The sequence below is a fragment of the Anomalospiza imberbis genome, chromosome 23, assembly GCF_031753505.1.
Source record: "Anomalospiza imberbis isolate Cuckoo-Finch-1a 21T00152 chromosome 23, ASM3175350v1, whole genome shotgun sequence".
In the NCBI taxonomy this organism is placed as follows: Eukaryota; Metazoa; Chordata; class Aves; order Passeriformes; family Viduidae; genus Anomalospiza; species Anomalospiza imberbis.
Window position 1 is genome coordinate 997,334 of NC_089703.1, and position 25,071 is coordinate 1,022,404.

General features: G+C 53.3%; 1 protein-coding gene across 1 annotated transcript; it reads right to left on the reverse strand.

The window, feature by feature from the left end:
• Window positions 1–1,467: 1,467 nt before the first annotated feature.
• Window positions 1,468–22,884, reverse strand: VWA5B1 (von Willebrand factor A domain containing 5B1). The gene is made up of 20 exons (XM_068171750.1): window positions 22,682–22,884; window positions 22,116–22,338; window positions 21,796–21,938; window positions 21,432–21,563; window positions 21,062–21,186; window positions 17,902–18,078; window positions 14,959–15,069; window positions 14,303–14,505; window positions 12,461–12,575; window positions 10,734–10,919; window positions 10,305–10,500; window positions 9,145–9,332; window positions 6,935–7,154; window positions 6,436–6,753; window positions 5,670–5,807; window positions 4,971–5,099; window positions 4,436–4,510; window positions 4,004–4,073; window positions 3,668–3,782; window positions 1,468–3,451 (listed from the first exon to the last, which is right to left on the reverse strand). The coding sequence occupies exons 1-20, from the start codon at window positions 22,740–22,742 to the stop codon at window positions 2,741–2,743; spliced, it is 3,636 nt and encodes a 1,211-aa protein (XP_068027851.1). The 5' UTR covers window positions 22,743–22,884; the 3' UTR covers window positions 1,468–2,740.
• Window positions 22,885–25,071: the final 2,187 nt, after the last annotated feature.

Here is a 25,071-nt window from a genome sequence, read left to right on the forward strand (position 1 = left end):
GTGAGGGTTGGTTTGGTGGGCTCAGAGCCCCTCCCCAGCAGCGCAGGTAGATGTTGCAGCAATTTGGAGAGATCGGGAGCTAAAGGCAGCTGGAGCAGCCCCTGGATCGCAGCGGCTGCTCCCGGGGGGCTGCGGCTGCAGCGTGGCCTCTGCCCCCCGACTCTCCTCACAGCACTGGGGCACACGCACACCAAACATGGCAAATTCTGTTTAAAATGTCGATTTCCAGCGAAGTTCTCCACCCCGCGGCATCGCCGTCGGCGGCGGGTTGGCGGGCGGACGGGGCAGAGGCGCAATCTGTGCTGGAGCGGCTGCCAGCCCTTTTCCTCCGGCAGGCGACGGCTGCGTTGTGGGGCGGGGGGGGACACCACGGCTCTTTTTTAAGCTCTCCCGTCCTCCCCCTCTCCCTCCGATTTCATAACCCTTCAAAGCACGAAAAGGCTCCTCCGGCTCCCGGCTAACGAGCCCCTGCGGAGCAGGAGCCGCGGCCCCGGCAGGAGGGAAGTTCGGCAGCAGGATCTCCCCGGGGCGGGGGGACACGGAGGGGGCTCTGCGGGGTCTCGCCATAAGCCCAGTCTGGCCAGTTCTCTCCCCAAAACGCCCCTTGGCACGAGGCTGCCCGCCATGGGACGTCTCTTCCTCCCCGTGCAGGCGCTTCATGCAAATATTTATTTACACACCATCAGGGGCGTTAGTTATTAAGCCACAGTTGGTAAGTGCATTCCAACTAATTTCTCTTAATAAGGCACTTGTGGTCACCCCGGCAACAGCACCGAAGCGTCCTTCTTTGAGGGTGAAAATCCCCTTGGATGCAAAGAGGGTGCTCTGAGGGGGCCCCTGGAGATGCTGGGGCTGGAGACACCAACCTCCTTCTCGGGAGATCTCCATCCCCGGAGATGGAGTCCAAAGGGAGGAAATTAGGTTAGAAGTGTCCATTTTTGTGATATATGTAGAGATACAGAGGTCACCAAAAGCAGGAGGGGGTCCTTGCTTGCCAAGGGGGAAATGAAGGATGGCAGAGCTCCTATATCCTGCTTTGGATTGGAAAACACAATGGCTGCTTTATCAATTCCTGTAATTACAACACTAATTAAGGAAGGTGTGGGATGAAGGCAGGATTTCTGCTTCCTTGCACTGACCAAGGTGACAGGTTAAACTATGCAGAGAAAGCAGATTTCCCAGCTCCATCTTTGCCTCAGAGAATAATCAAACCCAATTTCCCCTGGTTTTTTAAATCCCAGATGCATCAGTTTACCAAATGTTCAATCCAGGGTTTGCAAAACACAACTCCCCAAAGCTGGAAGGAAGCTCCTTATCCCCTCTGAAACCCAGACCTAAACTCACACACTAAATCATCACGGGGTTTTTTGGGGGGTATTTTACTGAACAGCTACATAGTGCTCCAACCAGCTGGGGTGGCCCCAGGGAAACCCACCAAGAACCCACCCCAAAACAGAGGACTCACACTGGGAAGTAGAGCAGGCTGTGATTTACTGGGACAACACCACTTCTGCAACAACAGAGAACACGACTGTGCCGAGGCACCCGGCCGGCGAACCTGCAGCACCTGCAGCACCACTGAGCATTGCCACACTGGGGACCTCAGAGAGGTGACATCAAAGCAGACACTGGAGGGGTGCTCCAGGTTCTGGGGAACCCAGAGAGCTGACACTGAGAGCAGAGACCAGAAGGATAATCCTGGGGACCCCGGAGAGGCTACACTGAGAGCAGAGACCAGAGGGATGCTCTGGGGGATCATGGTCCTGGGGACCTTGGAGGGGTGACACCAGAGAGAGATCGGAGGGGTGCTCATCGTCCCTAGCACTGGTTTCCCTCCTGTGTCACCCCTACACACACAGACACGAGACAGAAGCCTGCTGGGCCAGTCAAGGCTGCTACATGCCAAGGGAGGGAGCTAAAGGCAGTGGGTTCCAGACGGGCTCCAGGGGCATTGCAGCCACTCTGGAGAGAGTGGCACGCAACTCCCTCTGTAGGCACTTCAATCCCGGGCACCCTGGCTCTGCCTGTGAAGCTCCAAAGGCACACATTGGCTGCAAGGGATCTCACAAACTCCTGCTGGGATTGCAGAGGGCCTGAGGGAGCCCAGCACTGTGTGGATGTGATGGGGTTTGGTCCCAGCCACCAACTGGCCCAGATTGCTTGTGTGTGGCTGGGCTCCATCCTCCTGGCTGAGACAGCAGGGCTGCTCTCACATGCTCATTCCCAGCCCAGATTCCCTTTTATCCACGAGATGAGCATGTTGTCAGACCTTTGCCCTTTCTGAAAGCCATCTGAGATGGCAGGAGCCAGGCAGGAGCCTCAGGAAAGCAGGGATTCGGGGCTGAGGAGCTGCAGTAGGGGCTTGGCAGTGATTCAGAGCTGGAAGAGGCATCTAAGCAAGGAGAGGGAAAGTGGAGCAGACCACAAGATCTGCTCTGGAGACTGGGCTTGGACCAGAAGCAACCAGGATCAGAGGGAACTGCTGTAGCTGGAAGTGCTGATCTAGTTGAAAATAAAAAGCATCTACTGCAAGCAGTGGTAGGTTCCCTTCCAGGGCAAAATCCTGACTGCTGAGTGCAGGATTTTGCCCGGGCTGCTCTGTTTGCAGGGTTTGCTCTAATAAACACATACATCCCTGCAGCAGAGGAGTTGAGCTCCTTGGAGGCATTTCCTTAAGAATAAATCCCTGTTCCTGTGCCCTCACTGATCTGCCCAAGCCTCCCTCCTCCTCCTCCTCCTCTTACACACTGCCTGGGTTGTAGCACAGCAGGTTGAACTCCAGGTTCTCATCCCAGTGACGGAGCAGCACAAAGAGCTGCTGGGCTGCAGCTTTCACCGTGGCCAGGCTGGATCCCTCCGGGAAGTCCTGCCTGCTCAGCCACAGGCTGGCTTTGGCCGCCACCAGCTCCCACTCGATGAAGTAGGAAGCTGAGCTGTGCTCCAGCCAGGCCAGGGCCACAGCCGTGGCCCACAGCATCCCCTCGGGCTCCGTCTGCTGCTGCAGCTCCACGTCAAAGAGCAAAGCCTGGAGCTCGGAGCCGTCGGTGTCCCAGCCCTGGCCGCTGTCGGCGGGGGAGGAGAAGCTGCGGATGGTGATGGCCGGGGGGGACGGCTCCCTCTCGGCTTTCAGGGCTCTGGAGATGCTCTCGGCCGCGCTGCCCGACAGGTGCCGAAGGCAGCCGGTGTCCTCCAGCGCTGCTGCCCGAGCCAGGTCACCAGTGGTGGGGCCCTTCCCCTGCCCACTGGGGACCAGCAGCTGCTGGGTGCAGTTCAGGACTCTGTGCTCCGAGGAGGGACTGTTCCTCTTGGTGCTGTAGGAGCCAGAGGGGCTGAGGGACAGGCGGTGGCAGGCGAAGGGTGATGTCCACTTCAGCTTCTCCATGGGGATATTGACAGCGTCGCAGAAGGCTGAATTCAGAAGGAAGGCACCGCAGGCCAGCTGCAGGGACACCTGCAAGGGGTGGTGGGCACAAAGGGAAGCTCTGGCACACCAACCACTTGTGGGTAGCTCAAGAAAAAGGCATGGATGGATGAAAGAGCTCGCCATCTCTGAGCAGGTCACTGGACATGGTTGTCAGGGACAGCAGGAGGAAGATATGGGGGATCCTCCTCTGCTCCCCTGCAGTGACCACACAACCCCAACAAGACCCAGGGAGGAGCTGCTCACCAGGGGAAGGTAGTCCATGCTCTCACTGTCACCCTCAGAGCCGGATTTGCTTGGAGATTTACTCATGAAGCCTTTGGCAGCTCGAACCAGCAGCATGGTTTTATTGAGGGTCAGCCTGTGAAAGGATGAAAAGGTGTCCGTGACCTCTGTGCTGATCCTGACACCCACCATCCCCTCCAAAACCACCCCTGCTCCCCAGACACTGGCACCACACTTAGTCCCAGCTCCAGCTGCTATCCTTGGGGTCCCTCCTCTCCCCCTGGCTTGTGTTCACATCAGACCCACAGTGGGGAAAGGCACCTGCTGAGGTCAGAGGAAGGTCAAGCTGGCTCATACCTGGTAGCAAAGAGCCTCTCGATGGATTTTTGGGCTTGTGCAGAGGAAGCAGACAGGCTGTGGAGAGGCCCTGGGGAGAAACACAGTGCTGCGGTTACAAGGTGCTACAGGGGAGCAAAAGGGAGCAGAGTCAACGTCCTGGGACATGGGCTTGTTTGGCCGCTGAATCTTTGGCAAAACTCTTCCTCTCCCCTTGCCTCATTTTTCCTATACAGATAATAAAATTCCTACACCTCTTAAAAATTAACCTGGGGGAGATTTATACCAAAAGCCACATCAGGTTCCATCCTTTGCACCACAGAAGGAGTGAGGCCCTGTGCTCACAAGCCTAGTTTTAGGTCATACATTTTTGTAAAATTCCCCAAAACTCAGCAGAAGCCCAAACCACGGACTCAATGGAGCTGCACCAGGTGCCAGCAGCTCTTTCCCTACCTGCAGGGACACGGCAGTGCTCCCAGGCAGACGAGGACAGGGTGCTGGAGGGTGAGGGGCTGCTCTCCTCAGCATCTGCAACCGAGGACACATCAGCAAAAGCACCCAGCCAAAACCAGCACCTTCCCTCCCACGGCACGATGGGGTTAATGAGCCTCTTTGGGGCTCTGTTAATTCAGCTCCGGCTCTGACAGTGCCAGACAAGGTCCGATCCAACTCGTCTTCATTAGTGAAGGATTTGGTGACAAGTGAGTGTCTCACATCCCCCCTGCCTCTAATTACATTCGTTTCATCCTCCGTGTTACCCGCGGTACGGCTGCCAATTAACTTCCGAGCGCTGTCAGCAGCACAACCTGCGATTTCAGGGGTTTGGGAGAAATTGAAGCTTCCTCGCCATTCAAGGAGATGAGCCCCAGCCTGCCTGGTGAGCACTGTATGCAAAGGGGAAGGCAGAATTTAAAAAGACCAGAGAAGGTGTCCCAAACCACTGAGATCTCTAACACCAGGAAGGAGATAAAAACCCAGGGAACCTTACTCATGCTGTTAAATCCATAGTCTCCTTTCTGGCCACATGCTGACTGAGGACGACCAGGGGAACAGCCACGATGTCTTCTGTTTCCTGAACTCTTCTGTTTCCTCTGGTTGCCTTGCTTGGATGTTGCCCCTTGGCAAGAGAGAAGAGAACTGCCAGTGTTAGAGAGGGACTGGCACACACACAATGGCAATGAAACCACAGAATGAGCTTGGTCAAGAACTGGAGTGACAGTACAAGGAGGGAATGGCTTCAAATTGGAAGAGAGAAGGTTTAGATGGGCTGTTGGAGAGAAATTATTTGATATGAGAGTGGTGAGGCCCTGGCACAGGTTGCCCAGAGAAGCTGGAGATGCTCCCTCCCTGGAAGTGTCCAAGGATGGACAGAGCTTGGAGCAGCCTGGGATAGTGGAGGTGGTGGCAGGGGATGGAATAGGATAAACTTTAAGGTCTCTTCCAACCCAAAACATTATGTGATTCTCTGGTCATCTTTGTGTATCCAGACCTCAGAGCAGACCTCTTCCCTGGCCATGGGAAGAGGTTTGTGCCGCCAAGAGCTTGGCCACAGCCTTGGGTATGGGTCTGGTGCCAAATTGTGCTGTGGCTTCATAGCACATTGTGGCTTCACTGCCCTGAGAGAGGTTTCCCAGTGATACCTTCCCTGCCAGGACAAGGTTCCACGCCTGTGCCAGCCCCACGTTACCTGTGTGGGTGTACTGGACCAGGGTGGGCAGGTAGCAGCTGGTGCTCAGGTCCACGGGCACGAAGGCTGTGTACTTGCTGATGATGTTACAGGCCTTGCTGGTGTGGACAGCGTTGAGCTGGAACCGTCGCCCAGACCCTGCCACAGGAGGGACAGCGGGGTCAGAGTCCACGGGCCCCAAGGGCTCCCCCACCCCTCGCACCCAGCTCCCAGATCCACCTCCATGCTTGGGGATCCATGCCCAGCAGGGGCTGTATCCCTTTACCTCTCTAAACTCTGCCTACTGCTACTCCTGCTCTTATTTTACAAGCCCAGATGCACTTCATGGAGGACAGGGCTGACACAGTCCAGGGACATGTGTGGCCTAGGGCAGTGATGTGTGGCTGCTGCTGGAGTTGGATGCCACTTCCCAGCTCCAAGTGACCAACTCCTTAAAAATAACCATGTTACTTCATGCATGAAGCAGAGGGATCACAGAATCATGGAACATACTGAGTCAGAAGCGACCCTCAAGGATCCCTGCTCATCGTCCAACCCTGCTCTTGAGGAGTGGGAAGGAACACGAGCTCGGGAATAGTCATGTGTAGCAAGGCTTCAGAAGTAGAAGAGCACAAGGGAGCTGAAGAGGGCTGTTATATGGGAGTTGTGTGAGACATTCTAATATTTCACCACCAGCAGCTTTTGTTTTCACTCCAGAGGCTGCTGAGACTGCTGGAAAGCCTTCCCGAGGTCAGGCAGGGTCTGCCTGCAGCCAGCTGTGCATTACCATGCTCGATTTCACACTCCTTCTCAGCGAGCTGCTCGAAGTCCTGGATGAATGACTTGGCTGCCAGGTGGTGGAAGGTCTCACTCCACAGGTCTGTGTCACCATCCTCCTGGCTCTCCCGCTCCCAGAACAGAGGGTGGATATCAAACGTGACTTCCCACTGCACGGGCTCATTGTTCCTCAGCCCCTTGACCACTGCCTTGCAGAGGGTCCTGGGGGAGCGCGGGGAGCTGCAGGCAGCGCCGATATCCAGGTCCTGGGGCTCCCAGTCAGAGGAGGTCTCTGTCTCAAAGGTGAGGGGTGGATGCTGGGCAGACTCTGCAGAGAGGGGAGAGGCAGATCATTAACCACCTCCCTGGGAGCTGAATTCCCCACTGGCACCACGAAACCATAATTAATCCTTCCCAATTTTCACATGGTGGCACAGGGCGCAATGCAATGCCACCAGAGCCCGGCACGGACAGGTCAGTCTGGCCATGCCTCCCCCTCTGCCACCTACCCAGATCCCCGGGACTCCGGCTGTCTGATGAGGAGCACAGGCTCCTGATGGCATCGAGTGCTCCCAAGCCCCTCGCCGGGGCTTCCTGCAGCCCGTCCGGCAGTGGCAGGGGGGTGGCGTCGTGGCAGAAGGACACACAGCTGTGCTGGAGCAGGGCCGGGCGCCGGGCGCCTGTGCCACGGATCCTGGTGGCAGAGCCATGCGGGATGGCCGCGAGGGGCTGTGAGCAGAGCAGATGTTAGGGCTGGATCTGGCTGCAGCCAATGGCACAGACCTGCTCTGTCCCCTCTGATCCCATCTGCTCCCTGCCTGACCCCTGCAAGGGATGCAATCACACAGGTCCCTTCCTCTGCCCATTCCTGGCTGGGATCTGTGCCCAGACAAAGCCCTCCACCAGACCTTGGAGTGTCCCCAAGGGACTCTGGCCCCAGGGGCTCCTTCCCCAGACACGCAGAAGGTGAAATATGAGTTTCATCCCTCCAGACATTTTAATGACTTCACTTGGGAGCCAGAGAAAAGAAGAGAGACAGAAAGATCAAGGACCAGTTGCTTAGTAACGAAAGGAGAGAGGTGCAGGGGATGGGAGAAAGGAATTTTTATCTTTTTATCTTTTTTTTTTTTTTTTTTTTTTTAATGAGACTGTTTCTCCACTTTCAGGAGACATGAATCCCCCACTCCAGCACCTCTGGTGCCACATTCCACAGAGATGCTCCCCTCTGCAAGGCCTGGGTTTCATCCCTGTCCCCAGGGCTGTGGGAAGATCCCTCTAAAACGGACAGACTCTATATTCCTAGGACATCACCAGCAAGGAAAAGAAGGTGGTAGAATGTGGTGGATGGAAGGATACTTTCTCTGAGTGACAGACATATATGACCTCCACCACCACCATCTAAATTTTGTTGTTCTATGACACCACCAGCAAAACTGGGAGCCAGGCAGCTTCAGGCATGATCTACCAAGCTAATATTGACACATCCTGCCAGACCCTTTCTATTCCAAACCTGCTCCTTCTCCTGCCCGAGCTCTCCTCCCAGCCAGAGGAAGCCAGCTGGGAATGGAGCTGGGGGTTTAAGCTGCCCGTGGCTGGTGCTGACCTTTCCTTCCCAGCATGGCAAGCATGGAGATGAGCTGAAGGCTCGGCTTCACACCCCTGAAAATATCAAGCCCTGGCAGCAGGACTGGGAGCTGGGAGAGCTGCTGGGAGCCCTGGCAGCAGGAGGGATGGCAAAACCAGGCTGCATTTAATTAAGAGCAGGCTGCATGCTGTTAACCATTTACTGCCCTCCATAAGGGAGTCAGTTCCACCCCTGCCCGCACACCGAGGGCAGGAGGATGCTCTGGGGACCTTCCCAATACAGGGAATGTTGCCAGTAGCCCTAAAACCTGCTTGTTCTTGGTCACTGATGCTGTTCACCACCCTCACTGCTGTAGCCTGAGGGCAGAGGTCTCATCCCTCCCTCTGGAGCCCTGACCCTTCTTTCCCCTTTGCCCCCTCACCTCCCCTCCCACTCCTCACCCAGTGATCTCTAACCCACAGCAGAGGGGAAATCAAAGTCCCCGACATCCCACCCTGAGTTTCCATGGGAACGCAAGTGCTGCTGGTCCTCCCAGCCCTGCAGATGCTGATTGCAGAGCAGAGCATCCCGGCGATGCCAAGGATGAGAGAAAGCTATCCGTATCCTTCCCTTTTCAGCTGAAAAATCTGCCCAAATTCCACCTGCTGCAAGTAGGGGACAAAACCCTGTTCAGCAGATGTATCATCACACAGGTTCACATCTCATCCCAATGCTGTGTAAGGCGATGGATCCAACTGGGAATCTGCTTTGGCACTGAATTCCTTTTCCCTGCCAGGTACAGAAGTGCAACAGCCATGGGGAGGTCTGAATCCCAGATTGTAGGGAGGTAAGAAGGACCAGAGGAGCAGCAAGGAGAAGCACAGGCTGTTAAGGGGAAGGGAAGCAGGGAAAAAGCAGGCTCCCATGGGGAGGGACTGCTATGGGATATCAGGATGGCACTCTGCTCCCTGCTTGGCTCATTTCCCCAGTGTTTGTGATGTGCTGCAGAGCTATATCTATTACCTATAGTTATATCAATATTTTAGGACTAGCGTGAGTCAGGCCCTTTCCTTCAAGCTCTTATCCACCTGATTTTTTCCTCCTTCTCCTTGCTGGCTTCCACCTGCAGGCAAAGCCTCTCGGGGGACCACCTACCTGGAAATCCATCTGCCAGGGCTCGGGGCTGAGCTGCTGCAGGTCCTGCAGGTGGGTTTTCCGGAGGGGGTTTTTCACCAGGGCTGTGCCAGGATCGCTGGCTGTGGGCACCTTCCTGCGAGGCTCGTGGTCGGAGATTTGGGTGGTGCTGTACGCCCGTCTCCTGGACAGAGCCTTCACATCCATTCCTGAACGGTGGGAGAGAGAATCAGCTCCACTCCGGAGTGGGATCAGCCAGCACCACCCCCCTGGCTCACAGTGGGAGGCAGGGAGCCCTCGCCAAGGTCCTGCCAAAGCTCAGGGGGCCACACTCAGCCCTGCAAAGTTTTAAGCAAAGCAACGAAACCACAAAAGGAAACAGAAACACAAAATTCCTGGGTATGTCAAGAGAGCAGGTTGGGAAGGTTTTGTCTGCAGAGTTTTCAGCCAAAAAAAGCCTGACTGCATTTCCCCAAGCCTCCCTGGAGAAGACAAAGGGTTTACTAATGAACTTTAATTAGTGCAGACACGCTCCTGTCAGAGCAAGACTAAAATTTGCCTTGGAAAGACATGATTTCTCATTGCTTTTGACAAGTTTGAGGGGATGCACAGTACAGATCCTCTTGGAATAAAAGGGAAGAACATCCCATGAGTAACAGAGGTTTCCCCAGCTCCAGGGTGCAACCAGCTGCTTTATGCCACATGCTGCTGAAACAAACACCCAGCCAGGCCATGGTGGGGAGGAGTGACACCCTGGGGAGAGGGCTTTGGATCCATTCTCCCCCTCTCCTGACTGGGAAGCTGCTTTGAAGGTACAGGGATGGTCTAGCAGAGATACATACCCATTTGCTCACTCCACTCCTCCTCGCACTGCTTGGGAAGCTTGTAAATAATTATGTGGCCAAAGCTAAAGCTGCTTTGAAAATCTCCAGGGAACCCAGCTCACCAGGGCTTCCCTTGATTTCCTGACAGGTTTGGATACAACATCCAAACCAAACAGACTCGCTCAAGCCTCAGGAGATCTGTCATCTCTCCTGCAAACTCCTCCAGCTCTTTGCAGCTGAAGTTATGTATAAATCAGGAAAAAAAAAAACAAAAAAAAAAAAAGGGGGAGCAGTGACAGGAGCTTGATTAGAGAGACAGGGACATCACCCCTCAGCATGTACAGAGGAAAAGCTGACCCGTGTCCGTGTCCGACTCTCCCCCAGGATCTCTGCCCACGCCCTGGTGGTCGGGGGAGCGCTCGGCGGGGCAGGACCCCTCCGAGTCTCTGGAGTGGTTCCAGCTCTCCAGGCCTGCTCCCTCCTCCTGGGAGTGAAAGAAAACAGAGCTGCCCGACTCCTGGGAATGCATCATGCTGTACTGCCGCCTCTTGTCCTGGGGGGAAGCACAGAGAGGGAACAGGTCCCACCACCGTGTCTGTCCAGCGGCTCCCAGCTGAGACAGGCTGCACCAGCATCCTTAGCCACTACTGCCCCCCAAAGTCCCGCCCATCACCTCCCTCAAGGACACAGCTGGGAAGCAGGAGACACGCCCTGACTGTGCACAGAGCCAAGACTCTTGTGTACACCCCAACACCCCCCACTCCTGGGACAGCCTCACAGACTCACAGATCTGGGGTTGGAGAGGTACGGGGAGGTGTCGCAGATGACACCGTAGCTGACCACGCGGTCTCCAGGGAACAGGCAGCTGCTGCTGACAGGGGACACCAAGACCTCAGTGTTCTCAGGAAAGACCCACTCCACGGACACGTCGCTCAGGACCGGTGCCATCGCCTTCTTCAGTGACCTGATCATCTGCAAAGGGCAGGGGAAGAGGTTCAACACTGGATATGGTGTCAGTTGGACATGGTGTGAGCCATGGTGCACGTGCCATGTGCCGCAGGGAAGGGGAACATTCCCTCAGACTATCCCATCAGCTGATTCCTACCCTCTCCTGACAGTCTGCTTCCTCTTAGTCCACTCTGACATCCATCCCAGCACCCCCACCTCCTTGGCACAGTTATACTTGACAGAGCTGGGTTAATGGTTGGTCTTTTCCAACCTAAATGACTCCATGAGTCCATGATTTTTTACCATGAGCAGATAGTGATGAAGCACAGGGCTGATCTCACGCACGCTGCCAGCCCAGAGCAAGGTGGGAGCTATTGGCCTGAGGGATCTTTCTCTGATGTGAGGCAGCATCCCTTGCTCCCCTCTAGCACCCAGGAAATGCTGACAGCCTTCAATGGTCTGAGCCCCAGCCCCAGCCCTTGTCCCGAGCCCAGCACTCACACACTGATATTTTTGGAACAGCTCATTGCTGGCACAAACCACTGCCAGAGCTCAGCAATGCTTTGCCAGATACACACGTGGAGAAGACCAATATTCGTGAATACCTCATGGACAAATCTCCCAGGAAGCCATCTACATGAGCTTCCCTGCACGCCAAGGGAACTGAACACCAGATTTAGAGAAAGAATAGTGCAAATATTCCCTATTGTTCCCTGCTTTTTTACAGGCTTGGGAAGACACACCAGGCTGTGTTTTATAAGGCCATTGACGCCTCAGACTGCTGAAGGCACTGAGCTGAACAGCCTGCAAAGCTCTTATTAATAGCTCTTATTAAACACCTCTCTCTTCACTGTCTTTGCTTTTAATTTACATCAGAAATGTTGATGCCATTCTGTCTTAGAGAGGTTTTTGCGTGCTCCAGGCTCCTGCAGAGGGTGGAGATACTGAACTCCTCGAGAGATCAAGAAGGTAGGAGCTGGCTTTTTGGAGATATTTAAGAGCTAAAGACCCAATTCTCTCTGGGTTTAGTCAAGCAGCAGGTGACAGGCTGGGCTCTGCATTCACCAGGGGACAGAGCCATCCCTACGCCAGATCTCAAGCACACGGTTTTACTCTTCATGGGGAGAGAGGGAATGGAGAGGCTTTAAAGTCAGCTTAATAAGCAAAGCCATCGCAGCGCATTCCTCTCCCTCCATCCCCGAGTCCTTCTCGCCTGAGCAACGCCAGGGCTGAGCCCGACTTCAAAACTAATTGGCTGCTTTGATGCCGGTCCCACTGCCCGCGCCGTATCTGAGGCAGAGCTGCCTTTGAAGGCAGAGCTGCAGCACCGCGGCTATCGCGGCCCCCCAGCCCCAGGCGGGGGCAAACACAGCCCCCCGCTCCCTCCGACGGCCGCCGGACATGGAGATGCTCTTTCATCCCCTCCCGCTCACCCACCTGCTGAGAGGGGGGCTGGGAAGGCAGGGCCAGGATGGGGAATGAACCCCCTGGGAGCCGTGGCCCCCCCCTCGCTGAACCAGAGCATCGTTCCAGCCCCACGGGGTCCCCGGGGATCGGGGATGTACCTTGGGCTGCAGCCTCTCGCCCTCCGCCAGGAACTCGGAGACGCCCCTGGACACGGCAGCCAGACCCCGGACCAGCCTCCTGCAGGCGTTTGGCCCGATGCCAAAGCTGTAGCACCTGCAAAGGGACAGGGAGAATCAGGATCCGAAGGAAAAGCCACCCCCAGCCCCATGTAGCTCACACACTCCCTCAGGCAGAAACTCCCTCTGGCTTTATCCCACTGCTATGTCCAGCAGAATAAACCAGCCCCTCTTTTAGGTATGTGGCAGGAAGGTTGAGAACCTCCCAGTGCCTAAAGGGGCTCCAAGAAAGCCAGAGAAGGACTTTGGACATGGTCATGGAGTGACAGGACAAGGGAGAATGGTTTTAAGCTGAAAAAGGGCAGGGCTAGACTGGATATTGGGAAGAATTTCTTCCCTGTGACAGTGGCCCTAGCACAGGTTCCCCAGGAAAGCTGTGGCTACCCCTGGATCCCTGGAAGTGTCCAAGGCCAGGCTGGACAGGGTTTGGAGCACTCTGGGCTATGGAAGGGGCCCATGGCAGTAGGGTGGGATGAGATGGGCTTTAAGGTCCCTTCCAATCCACACCATTCTGGGGTTCTATGAACTGCCAGCCCCCTCCTCTCAGCAGACCCCAAACCCCTTCCCCAAAGACCAGCTTTCAGCAGTGACACTCAGGAGTTCCCAGCAGGACCTCAAGCCTTCCCCTCCTCTGCAAACACAAACAAGCTGCTTTGCTCTCAGTTCAACTCTTTTCCCTGCTGGCTGTGGTCAATAGCACTAAATATCCAGTAATTATCTCTGCTTGCAATGAAAATAAACATTTTCTCAGGGAAGGATGATCAAGCCAGGTGAGGCTGCTCCCCCTGACTCCCAGGTCTGTGAATCAGGATTTGGTTTGGGCTGAAGGCTGGAAGTTGAGCTGGAGCCCAGACAGGGAGGGCAGTACTAGGTGAGGATGGATGTGCCAGGAAGCCAGAATGAGTGGGATATGGTATTTGAGCAGGGCAGTGGATTGCTGAGAAAGAAAGCACCTTCAGCAGCAAACTGCATTTGCACAAGGGGCTTTTCTCTTGGAGGGTTGTAATCCTCAGCTGCCTGCTAATCCTAGGCCAGCCTCACACCCCTCCTAAATCAGGCTGTGATCTTCCAGGACTCTCCCTTCCAGGGTCATCAGAGACCAGCTCCAGCTCTGATTGCATTTAACCCTCCCCTCCAGCTCTGCAAGAGTGAGGGGTGGCATAGTGGGATGCCCTCTACACTGGGAAACAATCAGACCTCTGTGCAGTTACAAACCCACAGAGCAGCTTGCCTGATAATTCTGAAGTTTGAGAGATGGAAGAGGAATCAGGATTTCTTATATTTTTCTCATGTTTTGTGCCCCTTAAAGAGGCAGAGGAGAAACCAGAACAGCCTGTGATCAGAGCTGGGGAGCTAGGCTGGGAGCTTGTGCACAAATTAGCTGCTTTTTACATCGCTCCCTTTCAGCATATTCAATTCTGCATAGCCCCATCCTGGAAGCAGCTGGGGCCAGCCCCAGATGTGCTTTAAAAAAAATTTAAAAAAAAAGCAAGGAAGATTGTTGGCGTGTCAATCTCTCCTAGCAGGAAGCATCAGCTGAGAGCTGTGAAGTTGTCAGCTCAATTATCCTGCTTTTGATTGTTTAAAAAGCATCTGAACTTCTGGGATTCATTCCAAACCCTTTGAGGTTCTCCCAGGCTCATAGCAGCAATCCCTCCTGCCTCTGCCTCTGAAGTGGGGACGTCTGTGAGATGGAGCTGTGCTCAAGGGGAGGCACATCCCAGCCTGTGCCAGCTTTCTGGCCCTGCAGGGGTGTGTCCGTACCTGGTGGAGCAGGAGTGGTCCCGCAGCAGCTCCAGAACCTTCCCGGTGTTGCTGATGGCCCCGCCAGTCAGCAGGAAGAGCAGCCGGGGGTGGCCCCTGTGCACGGGCTGGCGGATGACCCACTTCAGGGGGCATAAGAGGTTGATGCTGCCCATATCAGCTCGGATCCTCCTGATGCTCTGGCAGGCAACGAGCAGGCTCTCCTGCTCAAAGGAAGGGTGGAATTGTCAGTACCAGCACCCTCTGAGCACCAAGGAGAGCCATAGGAGAGCTGAGGGAGTTGAGGCTGCTCATCCTGGTGAAGGGAAGGTCTTGGAGAGACCTTAAAGCCCCTTCCAGTGCCTAAAGGGGCTCCAAGAGAGCTGGAGAAGGACTTTGGACAAGGGCCTGGAGTGACAGGACAAGGTGGAATAGCTTTAAGCTGAAAAAGGGCACGGTTAGACTTGGTATTAATTATTTACTGTAAGGGTGGTGAGGCCCTGGCACAGGTTGCCCAGAGAAGTTGTGGCTGCCCCTGGACCCCTGGAAGTATCCAAGGCCAGGTTGGATGGGGCTGGGAGCACCGAGGTATAGTGGAAGGTGTCCCTGCCCATGGCATGCAAGATCCCTCCCCACACAAACCAGTCTGTGAATCTGTGAACTGTGGGTTCACCCACCTCACAATAGGCCTGGCTGACAGGAAAGAGGGTCTTGAAGGTGGATCCAAACCCAATGACATTGAAGAGACACGCTGGCATCAGGCTCTTGAGAATGACCAACAGGGCATCCTGAGGGGTGAAAAACAAACAGACATCAGGACACTTGGACCCTCCCTGGCTGCCCCAACTTCACCAGTAAAAGCTCTGCCCAAATCCATCCCACCTTATTCCCACTTTCACCTGACAACAAACCAACTGCTTCTTTCCCATGCCTCCAAATGACCTCGCTCTTTTCAAAGTCCCTTGATGATATTTGGGACCTGAAGCAGTGAGGAAAATGGAGAGTCTTTGGAAAAAAGAGACAACAAAGAACTGAACAATTTTTTCTGTTTGTTTTTAAGGGATTCAATTTGTGCTGGCAACACACTGCTGCAGCACAGAGCTGGTGGGTGAGAAGCAGAGTGTGAAATTGAGAAGTGCGACACGCAATGCATCTCAATGCCTAAACTTGCAGAAAATAAACAAACAGCTTAAAGTTACACAAAAGGAAAAGCTTCCCCCATCCCCAATTCTCTTGTATTCATAGCTGGCTTCAATTAAAATAACTGAGAGACAACAGATTTAAGCTATTTTCTTTACCAGAGGTGGTTATCTAACATGCCTATTCCTGGGCTTTACATAAGGCAAGAGCAACTTGAATTGTCACAGTGATATTGTGGACAAGTCCAGGACAGAGCTTGTGATCACAGCAACTGAGCAAGAGCTGCTTAAGGAGCTCTTGAACTTGTAGGAGCAATTATGTGGCAGGAGAGGAGGCCCATTTCAAGCAAAATGTTTATTTAAAGCAAAATGTAAAGCAAAGTGCTCAGGAGCAGCTCAGTTCTATTTAAATGCTGATCAAGGCAGACTCCTGCCAGTCTGCCGAGGGCAGCAGAAACCTTCTAGCCAGCCCCTGGAGGTGCTGCCAAGGTCAATTGAGCAAGAATAGCCTCCTTGAGTTGCCCTACCAGTGGCAAAGACCAAGTGACCACAGAGGGACATAGCAAACTCCCTGCCTGGGTGCAGCATGTATGTGGTGCCAGGGCAATCCAGCTCCTAAAGCCTGTAATACTCAGCAAAAACACAGAGCTGGAGCACTGAAAATCAGTGGAATAATGTACAAGAACAGAGCTGCCCTTTAACAGGCTCTGGAGTACTTGAATCCAAGCTGTTATCTCAAACCTACGAGGATATATTTATACCACTGCTCCCAGATGGCTCCCGGGATGCTGGCTCTTCCAGATCTCAGTGCTGACATCCCATCTTGGAACTCATTACAAGGGAAAAAATACAAATTTCCAAATATTTCTCTTAAAGCGCTTCCCAAAATGGGCAAGCGATGCCTGCTTGCTATTTCAGCAAGCAGAAAGATTTATTGCTTCTTATGGTAAATATTGATCTTGATCCTGTTGCACTCCATAGCTATATGGCAACTCAATAAGGAGGGATGTTTGCTTCTAGAAAAGTCAATTCCCAGTTATTAGTGCAGTTTTGCCAGCGAGCACCACCACAGCCTGGCTCTTCTCCCTGGCTGCATCAAGGTGGGAAAGGAACTGGCTGCAGGAAATTTAAATCCCTGAATTTTCCACTCCAGCTGCTTTGGAGAGGTGCCCTCCTGCGCTGCATGGGCCCTTCCACCCCATCCCTGAGTGCATCCTGAGGCTGCACAGCTCCAAGACCTGTCATGCCATGCATCCAGCCAGCTAAGGATGATGCAGAAGGTTCCACCAACGAAAACCTACCCAAACCCTCTCAGAACAGCTCCTGCTGTGAGGTCCCTGGTGTCTGTGAGTGACAAACAAGGACGGGATACTCAAAAGAGGGACAGTGGGTTTCTCCCTTCTGGTATATCCTCTAAAATCTCCCTCAAAATATTTTTTTCCTGAAGGGGAACAGCCTTCTTCCTGTTTCTACAGCCCTCCTGAGATGGGGTTTCCATTTCAGGACCAGTCAGAGAAGGGCTCTGATCCTGCAGGTCTCCATCCCCAGGGGACAATCCAGCCTCCACAGAGGCTGCAGAGTCTGGTGCCCAAACCCAGCCATGCTGGGAGTTGGAAAGCAAAAATCCACCCTGGGACAATATTCCCAGACTCCTCAAGATGCTGGGGGAAGGGGGTACAACCCCAGAGATACCCTGTTCCCCCTGGGAACAGCCTTCCTATTCCATGGGATGTGCTGCAGCCATCTGCAGGCTCCCCGGCATCCCAGTCCTTGCTGCTGAAGGTGCCTGTCCTTCCTCAGCAGTTCCCATGGAAACTGGAGACAGATGGGAAAAGAGATGTGCTAGAAGATGGACAAGTTCAGGAGTGGGTCTGTGGGAATCTCATGAGGTTCAACAGACCAAGTGCAGGGTCCTGCACCAAGTCTGGCTCTGGGTAAGAGGCACATCTGACAGGGGAACCTCAGACCTACAAAATATCCTGACAATGCTATTTTTTATCCCGAGGTCTCAACAGAACTCCCATAACTATCCACCAGGCTGCTGGTGTTCATTTGTGTTTGTAAAATGGATGTCTCATATTTAAATCATTTCCGTGGGTTCACAGAGATGCCCATCAGCAAAACCTCTCCTAATGCATGGTCAGCACCTCTCCTTGGAGCTCCCTGGAGGTTTCCTCCTAGGCAGCCATCACCCAAAGCCCTCCTGGAGACAGGGAGAACTGGAAAAGGGATGCACAAAACATGCCAGCAAGAGAGGGAAAGAAAACAATTTTGCATTTTATGTGCTGATAGGAAGAAGCAGAAGAGAACAGGGGAGAGTCACCTTTGTTGCAGGTACCAAACGAGTACCTTAGTTGAGATGACTAAAATACAGCCTATAATTACCCCCCATCCCCTGATAATGAACACTTTTGCTTTCAGCACCCCCACTGCTCTCATTCATCCCTGTTGACAGGCAGGTGTTTCCCCTCCTGCAGGTACCTTGACACGGCTGATGTTCACACCACTCATACTCCTACTGCGGTCTACCAGGAAGATGAACTCTCCCTGGGCTTTCCGGAGGCCTGGCTGCACAGTCCTCAAGTCAGGGCAGAAGTTGAGCATGATGACAGGGTGGTGGGGGATGTCCTTGTTCAGCCGCTTCCTGATGATTTCCGTCTGAAAGAAAGAAAGCAGGAGAGAGCTCGAGAGGTTGGTTTTGAGAGGTTGGTTTTGAGAGGTTGGTTTTGAGAGGTTGGTTTCTCCACCCCATTTCAATTCGAGGGGAATCAGAGCATGGCTCAAAATGTGAGTGCATGGCCTTTTGTAGGCCACAATCTGCTTGTTCAGAGGTTACAACACCAGGGTGGGCCAATGTCCAGGTGTCCTGTTCTGTCCATACCCACAGTATTCACCATCCCTGCAAGTGTCCAAGGCCAGGCTGGACAGGCCTTGTAGCAAGCTGGGATAGTGAAAGGTGTCCCTGCCCACAGGAGGGGTGGGACAAGATAAGCTTTAAGGTCCTCTCCAACAAATCATTCTGGGATTATAGGGAGCAACTGCACACTCAGATAAAAGCTTGAAGAAGAAATCAAAAGACCTCACCCTACTCAGCACCTTGCAAATCTGATTCTCCAAACATTTCATTAGATCCTTCCCAAAAACCTGGTTCATTAGCACAGCTTAGCATCCTACCGAGGCACACCAGAGGTTTTCTCCATGGTCACTAACTAACAAAGTGTGAGATGCAGCCCTTGATCTGCTGCATTCAGCACTCCAATTCATTCCTGCCACCTCTGGTTTGCTGCTTTTTCTGCCCATTTCTTTTAACACTTTTCTTTGTAGGGATTGAAAGACTTTGGAAAACTGAACCATCTGCTCCGGCCATGGCTCGATAGGAACCTGCATGATCTCTGCACTGCACACAGTTCCAATAGCTCTCTGCATTTTCTCTCCTTCTATTTCAAGTATTCGTTACAAATGGGATAAAATAAAACTGGTAAAAACTTCTTCTGATGGGTTCATAACGTGTGTATCAAGCAGTAACGGGTTCGCGGCCTCAGCTGCTTTGGAGGGAGCTCCAGGATCCTGCATCAGCCCAGCCACGGCCTTTCACCCCTGGGTCTGAGTGTGGAAACAACTCCTCAACAGCAGCTCGATCCTCAGGGGCTTTGTTTGCCTCTTCTCTCCTCTTTCTGGCTGCTTTTCTCGTTGGTTTCACAGGGAGTAAACCAGACCCCACATAACTGGGCTTGTTTTCTCCAGCCATGAGTCACATTCCTCAGTCTATGAGCTGACGACCAACCTTTGTTTTCTAAAACTCACTAACTCCCTGTGGCTCAACACACACACACACAGGCTCTACTTTCAGCTCCTCTGCCTGAGCGCTGCTTCTCTGACCCAGTGGAAAGACAGGTCCCACTCACAGGAATAAGCCAAGCTCCCACTCATCCTCTTGCCTTTCCCTTCTATGCTATGGGGTATAAATTAATCAGATCCTGAGAAATCAAAGGGCTTTTTCCATTTCCATTACCCTCCAGCCATATGACATTATTTTCTTTAACAACTTTTCCAGTTTATTGCATTCCAGACTAGAGTGTTCCTTGCTGCCTCTGTACAAATACTGAACTGTGGCCCTGGACCTATCCACAAAACTCACTGGAATGCTCCTGGGTATACATGACATAAATTTCCTGTATGATCAGGATGAGCCCATTATTTTGGGATTTCTCACTGACTGGAGGGAATTTTACAGGCAAATCTTCAGTAAACAGCTTCAGAGGACCTGTTACGGTCAGAAAAGAAAACATCTCCTCACCTCCCTTCCATTTCCCTTCACCCATTATCCAATTACAGTAAACTAATCAGATTTTGTCGAGGAAAGTTGATTCCACTGTGCATACATTCCCACCAACCTGCAGCTGACAGCATCCAAGCCTTTTGCATAACAAACGGAGGGAGGAGAATTACTTATCATTTACTGCTGAAATTTCTGGGCTAATTTAATTTAAACAAAGAAGTGGCCAGTGTCCTGCTCTGAGCAGCAGCAATTCCAGCCCATCATCTACCCCAGGTATTACAGGCATTTTCTCAGCTCCCTGCAGTAGTTTCCCAGTCCTCTTGGGGCACAGGTGGCTTTCCTGCAGGGAAATGTCTCCAGAATGATCCCCCCTTAGATAATTTGACATGCTAAATGTGCAGAAATAATTAGGGAGCCATCCGAGGCGTAGCGTGGGAGTTTCATCTCGTTGCACCTGCCACACGCTGAACACAATTAGAGGAGATGCCTGCAGAGTCCCAGCCCTGCCAGAGAGAGCGGAGGGCAAAGGGAAGGGAGGAGAGGAGGGTTGACAAGTCTCTGGTGAAAGGAGAAATCTTAGCAGCACGGGGAGGCACCCGGAGGCAGGTCCGGGATGTCTGCCAAGAGGGACCCAGGACCAGACACGTGGAGAAAGAATTTAGGGGGAAATGAGCATCCCTGGGCACACGGCAGAGCCCTGGCTGTGTGAAACAGGAGCTGACACTGTCAGCCCCAGCTGTGGCCACACAAGTACAACCTGTCCCTTAGGGGAAGACGCCCACCCTGGAAATCCAGAGGGCTCTGAGCTGTCTGCTCCTCTCCGCTGATCCCAGACACACCAAAGAGTTGGGCTGTCACTCATTCCTTCAGAACTGCTGAAAGACGAGGCACAAATCCCAGCACAGATATTTTTCTCTTTGCTGCTCAGCAGAACAAAGAGAAGTCTCTCCTACCTTGTCTTCAGTTCAGCTCATTATTCCCAGAAAAATCACTTCTTTCTCTCTGACAGCTACCCAGAAACAGTAAACATTTACCAAGCAATTAAAAGAATATTTTATTCTATGTCACTGCAATAATTATAATACCCTTAATGCTATCACAATGTACCTCTCTAATTATGCTATGCTAGACTAGCACTAATTATACACACAATAACCATCTCAGAGCTCCTTCCCCTCTCAGTTTATCAGCAGCACTGCTGAATTTTCCCCTCTTCTTCCACACAAGCCCCTCTCTGAGGGAGGATGCTGCAGGTCTCATTGGGACAGTGTAATATCTGAGGCTCAAAACATGGAATCATCTTCTAGTTCAGCTCCAGTCCATGGAAAGCCTCAGCTAACACCTGCAGCTTGTGTTTCTTACCTTTTTCTTGGCACTGGGGTCTTTCTTAGTGCCTTTAATGAAATCGTTCTTCCCCTTCAGGTGTCGTTCGTACTCTGCAGGGGTCATGTCACCCTCTTCCATTAAGACGTGGGGCATGTGGGGCTCTGTAAATGCAGAGAATTGTGTGAAGAACAGCTGTGGTTACGCTTTGGGTCTGGCAGAGGTGCAGGCACCCTTAGCTGGGAAAACAGCAGTATCTGTGAGCCCTGAGAGGGGCCAGGATTACCTCCTGGGAAGCCTAACCTTGACAATATTTGCAAAACCAGCACTAATCCAGCTGTCTCCAGAGCTACAGATGAGGATCCCAGGAAGGGGCAAGACCAGCAGAGGGGAAGCAGAGCCCACCTACCACTTGGATGGATCAGGATCTCCACGGGTCTGTCGAAGGTGTGTTTGTTGGCCAGCGTGATCACAATGCTCTTGGCAGAGCGAGCCGAGGGGTCGGCGTCTGCTCGGATCTCGTGTGTGGGGCTCTCAACTCCTGCCCAGGGAAACCGAGGTGCCAGTAGGGATTGAGGATGGGGGGACACCAGGAAGAAGGGATGACAAGGTGGTAGAGGACAGGAACGTTAGCATCAAGCCTGTACTGGTAAATCCACCCCAGCACAGCTAAGATGCTAACACAGATTTATATTGAGGAGGAGGAGTGTGGACATTGCCTTGGGGAGGTGATAAATCAGCCTTGTGCAGCAGGACAGCCCCAGTGCTCCTACCTGCCAGCAAACATGGCCCTCGGATCTCCAGGTGGAAGCTGAATTCATACTCAAAGGGGTTGGTGGCCTCACTGTCCAGCAGCTGAGTCAGGCAGAGCCTGCTCCCTTGCTCTGGGCTCCCCAGTCCACAGGGGTGCTTGTCCCTGCTGGTGAGATAAATCCAAATAAACCCTGTCAACATGTTCTATCCCCCCAGGAACTGCAGATGTGCCAGAGGTAAAGCCTGCAGCCACTCTCCAACCTCCTGCAGCTCCTGCTCATTCAGCCCTGCATTCCCCAGGATCAGTCCCAGACAGAGCCCACCCCGTGGTTTTCCGTACGTTTGGAGCTGGTGGCTGGAGAAGCTGCTGGCATTCTCCAGACTGGGCTGGGGGACCCTGGGGGCACACACAGCAGGCAGAAGGACCCTCACCACCCCGCTGGGTAGTGTCTGCAGCTCAGAGGAGGTGCTGATGAAGATGGAGACACTTTCCAGGGGAGGAATTATGCCCAGGTTGGCCACAAAAACAATCCTCTCCAGGTCCTCATCCATCATAATCCTTCCTGCACAGAGATTGGACCATGCCAGGTATTGCAACTATGGAAAATGCTCTTTTCCAGGCCTCCCACAACCCCCAGCCCTGGCTCAAACACCCAAAGCCGCCACCACTGCACACATCAGTTTCCTCTAAAAAGTCCCAGCTTCTGCATCACTCCTTTGCCTGCCCAGAAGCAGCAGTGCTTTCCAAGATGGATAAGACTGACATTTTTGGCATGAGCACCACAACCCCTCAGCCTCCCAAAAGGAGCCCCCTTGGTGCTGCAGCATACACCAGCCAGCCATCCCCGTTACCTCTCCACTCCCCTTCCCCTCTTTTTCTCCCTAAAACACCCTCAACCCCCTCACCACTTCCATCACCAGCTCTTCCAGGGGGGAGGCTGCAGCTGTTGAAGTAGGTGTCATCCATCTTGGCTTTGTCTTTGATCTGCACTGTCACAGTGCGCCGGGACACGGCAGCCTCGAAGCCCACGACAGTCGTGCCCTCATCCAAGGGGTACACAAAGAGACCTGCCAGCCAGGAAGGGTGTCAGCAACACCCACCTCTTCCCTGGACCCACCAGCCAGGTCCCTCTTGGCACTTCCCAAGTGGGAAAAAAATCCCACTTGTGGGATTTTTCACACCTAAAAAGTTGTAGACTTGGACACAATACATTTGGTTGTGCTTCCCACCAGCATCTAAAGGTTGAAGGCATGCACAGAAACCCAGCACAGCCATATTAAATTTTCCATTCCAAGCTTCACTCCTTAAAACTTGCCTTCCAAAGCCTGGGGGTCTGGGTTGTGGTAGGTGAGCAGGGCTGTCATCCCAAAGGCATAGCCACTGACGCAGGATGTCACCTCGGACGCAATGAGGGGCAGCCGGGAGAGGGTCACCCAGTTAATCAGCCCTGGCATCTTCCTGGGGGTCTCTGGGTGATGGTGGGGAGCTGGAGAGAGAAAGGTGAGAATGGATGTGGAGCGCCGAGTGACCAAAATGTTTGTACGGCTCTGCCACCTCATTCTGAAGCCCTGAGGACAGAAAGGTGAGTGACCTAGGGCAGGATGAGACCTGGGTTTGACGACTGCAGTGATGGGGATGGAGCAAGACCCTGATAGGAAGACACAAAGCAAGCCCTTGCTCCAAATCCCCATTGGCACAAGAGAGGAGGTTCAGATGAAACCTCCCTGGCTGGGGACAGACAGCCCTGGAGGTCCATAGTCCCCCACCTCCCACACTGCTGGAGTCGGAGCAGAACAGGTTAACATCTTTTTCTGTCCCTCTTTCTCCTCATTATCCTCCAAACCAATAACTTTCTCCAGGATAAGACTATGATCATGAGAGTTTTCCTTTCTCCTGGGGAAGGAAGTGTAGGCAGGCAGAGCCATACATGCTCCTGCCCTCCCATGCCCTTGCCCGTCCTCATCCTTGCTGATTACAGGGAGGTGCCATTGCTCTGCTGTCCTGCATCTCCAGATCCTTCCTGCACAGGCTGACTCATCCCTCCCTATGCTCAGCCGACACATTCAGATGCAAAGTGACTCCTTATGCCAATTACATTCCAACTCTTTTCCCTAAGCAGGTTTTCCTCAATTTCAGCTCCTCTCCCCCAGGCCTCAGGGTTTTAAAGGAGACTTTTCAGGTGGATTTTAGGGCCCCATCCCGATCCCTCAGGGAACCGGGAGAAGTTGCTAGGCAGCAGTTCTCCCTGGCTGGCTCTGCAATGCTTTATGCAGTGATTTACGAGGCCCAGGAGAAGCCAGCAGCACTGAAATGCATCAGTTTCTCATTCCTGCGTTATTAAAACCCACCTTTATATGCAAATGCCACAGAAGACATCAAGGCCATGAGCTGGATGAGTGCTCGGGCAGGAAAACGGTGTTCATAAAGGAAAAAGGGAGAGCCAGGGGGAGCAAGAAGGGCTGTCCGGGATGGGGGAGAGCAGCCAGGGAAACTGAGCACAGGAAACAGTAGCGAAGATGATGATGAAGGGCAGTAATCCCAAGGCACGCCCCTGAATCCCGGCCAAAAACCTCAAATTCCCGATTTAATCCACCCCTCCTTCCAGCATAAATGCTGCTCATGCCAGGAGCTGCCCAGGGAGGTTGGGGATGCATCCATGGGGATGCAGCCCCCACAGTCAGGAGATGAATGGACTTCCCACCTGAGCCAGGGGAGGCCATCCCACACCGGGATGCTCCAAGCTGTGCCACCAGGGCCTGGGAAGTCAGGAGCTGGTAAGAGTTCACCTGCCACAGGGAGAGATAATGAAGCTCCCCTCACTTCAATATGTGGCAGAAGCCATCAAGGTATTGGGAAGTGATTAAATGCCAGGTAGGGGAGGAAGGAGGGAGAATGATTTTACTTTAGGGAAGAAATAATAACAGGAAGAAGCTCTCTAACAGCTTGGCACAACAGGAATTCATTACAGAACTGCCAGAGGGGTGAATTTGGACTCCAGGACCGTGACTCCAGCTTGGAACTGGGGACTTAGTATAGACCCATGGGTGAGATCCAAGCCCCTCACATCTCCTGCACCCATGGAAGATGAGGGACATAGCTCCCATTGGAATCACTCTGCCAGCAGGGATTTCTGCATCACCTGGGCCAGGACAAGCACTAATGGATCCTTGCTGAGATGCAGAGCCCTGTGCCATGTCCTGTTAATCCAGACAGGAAAGTTGCACCTCTCCTGCAGCTCCGAGGTGGCTCAGAGGAGCCGGGCACCAGCCCACACTGCTGTGCCAGCCAAAAAATC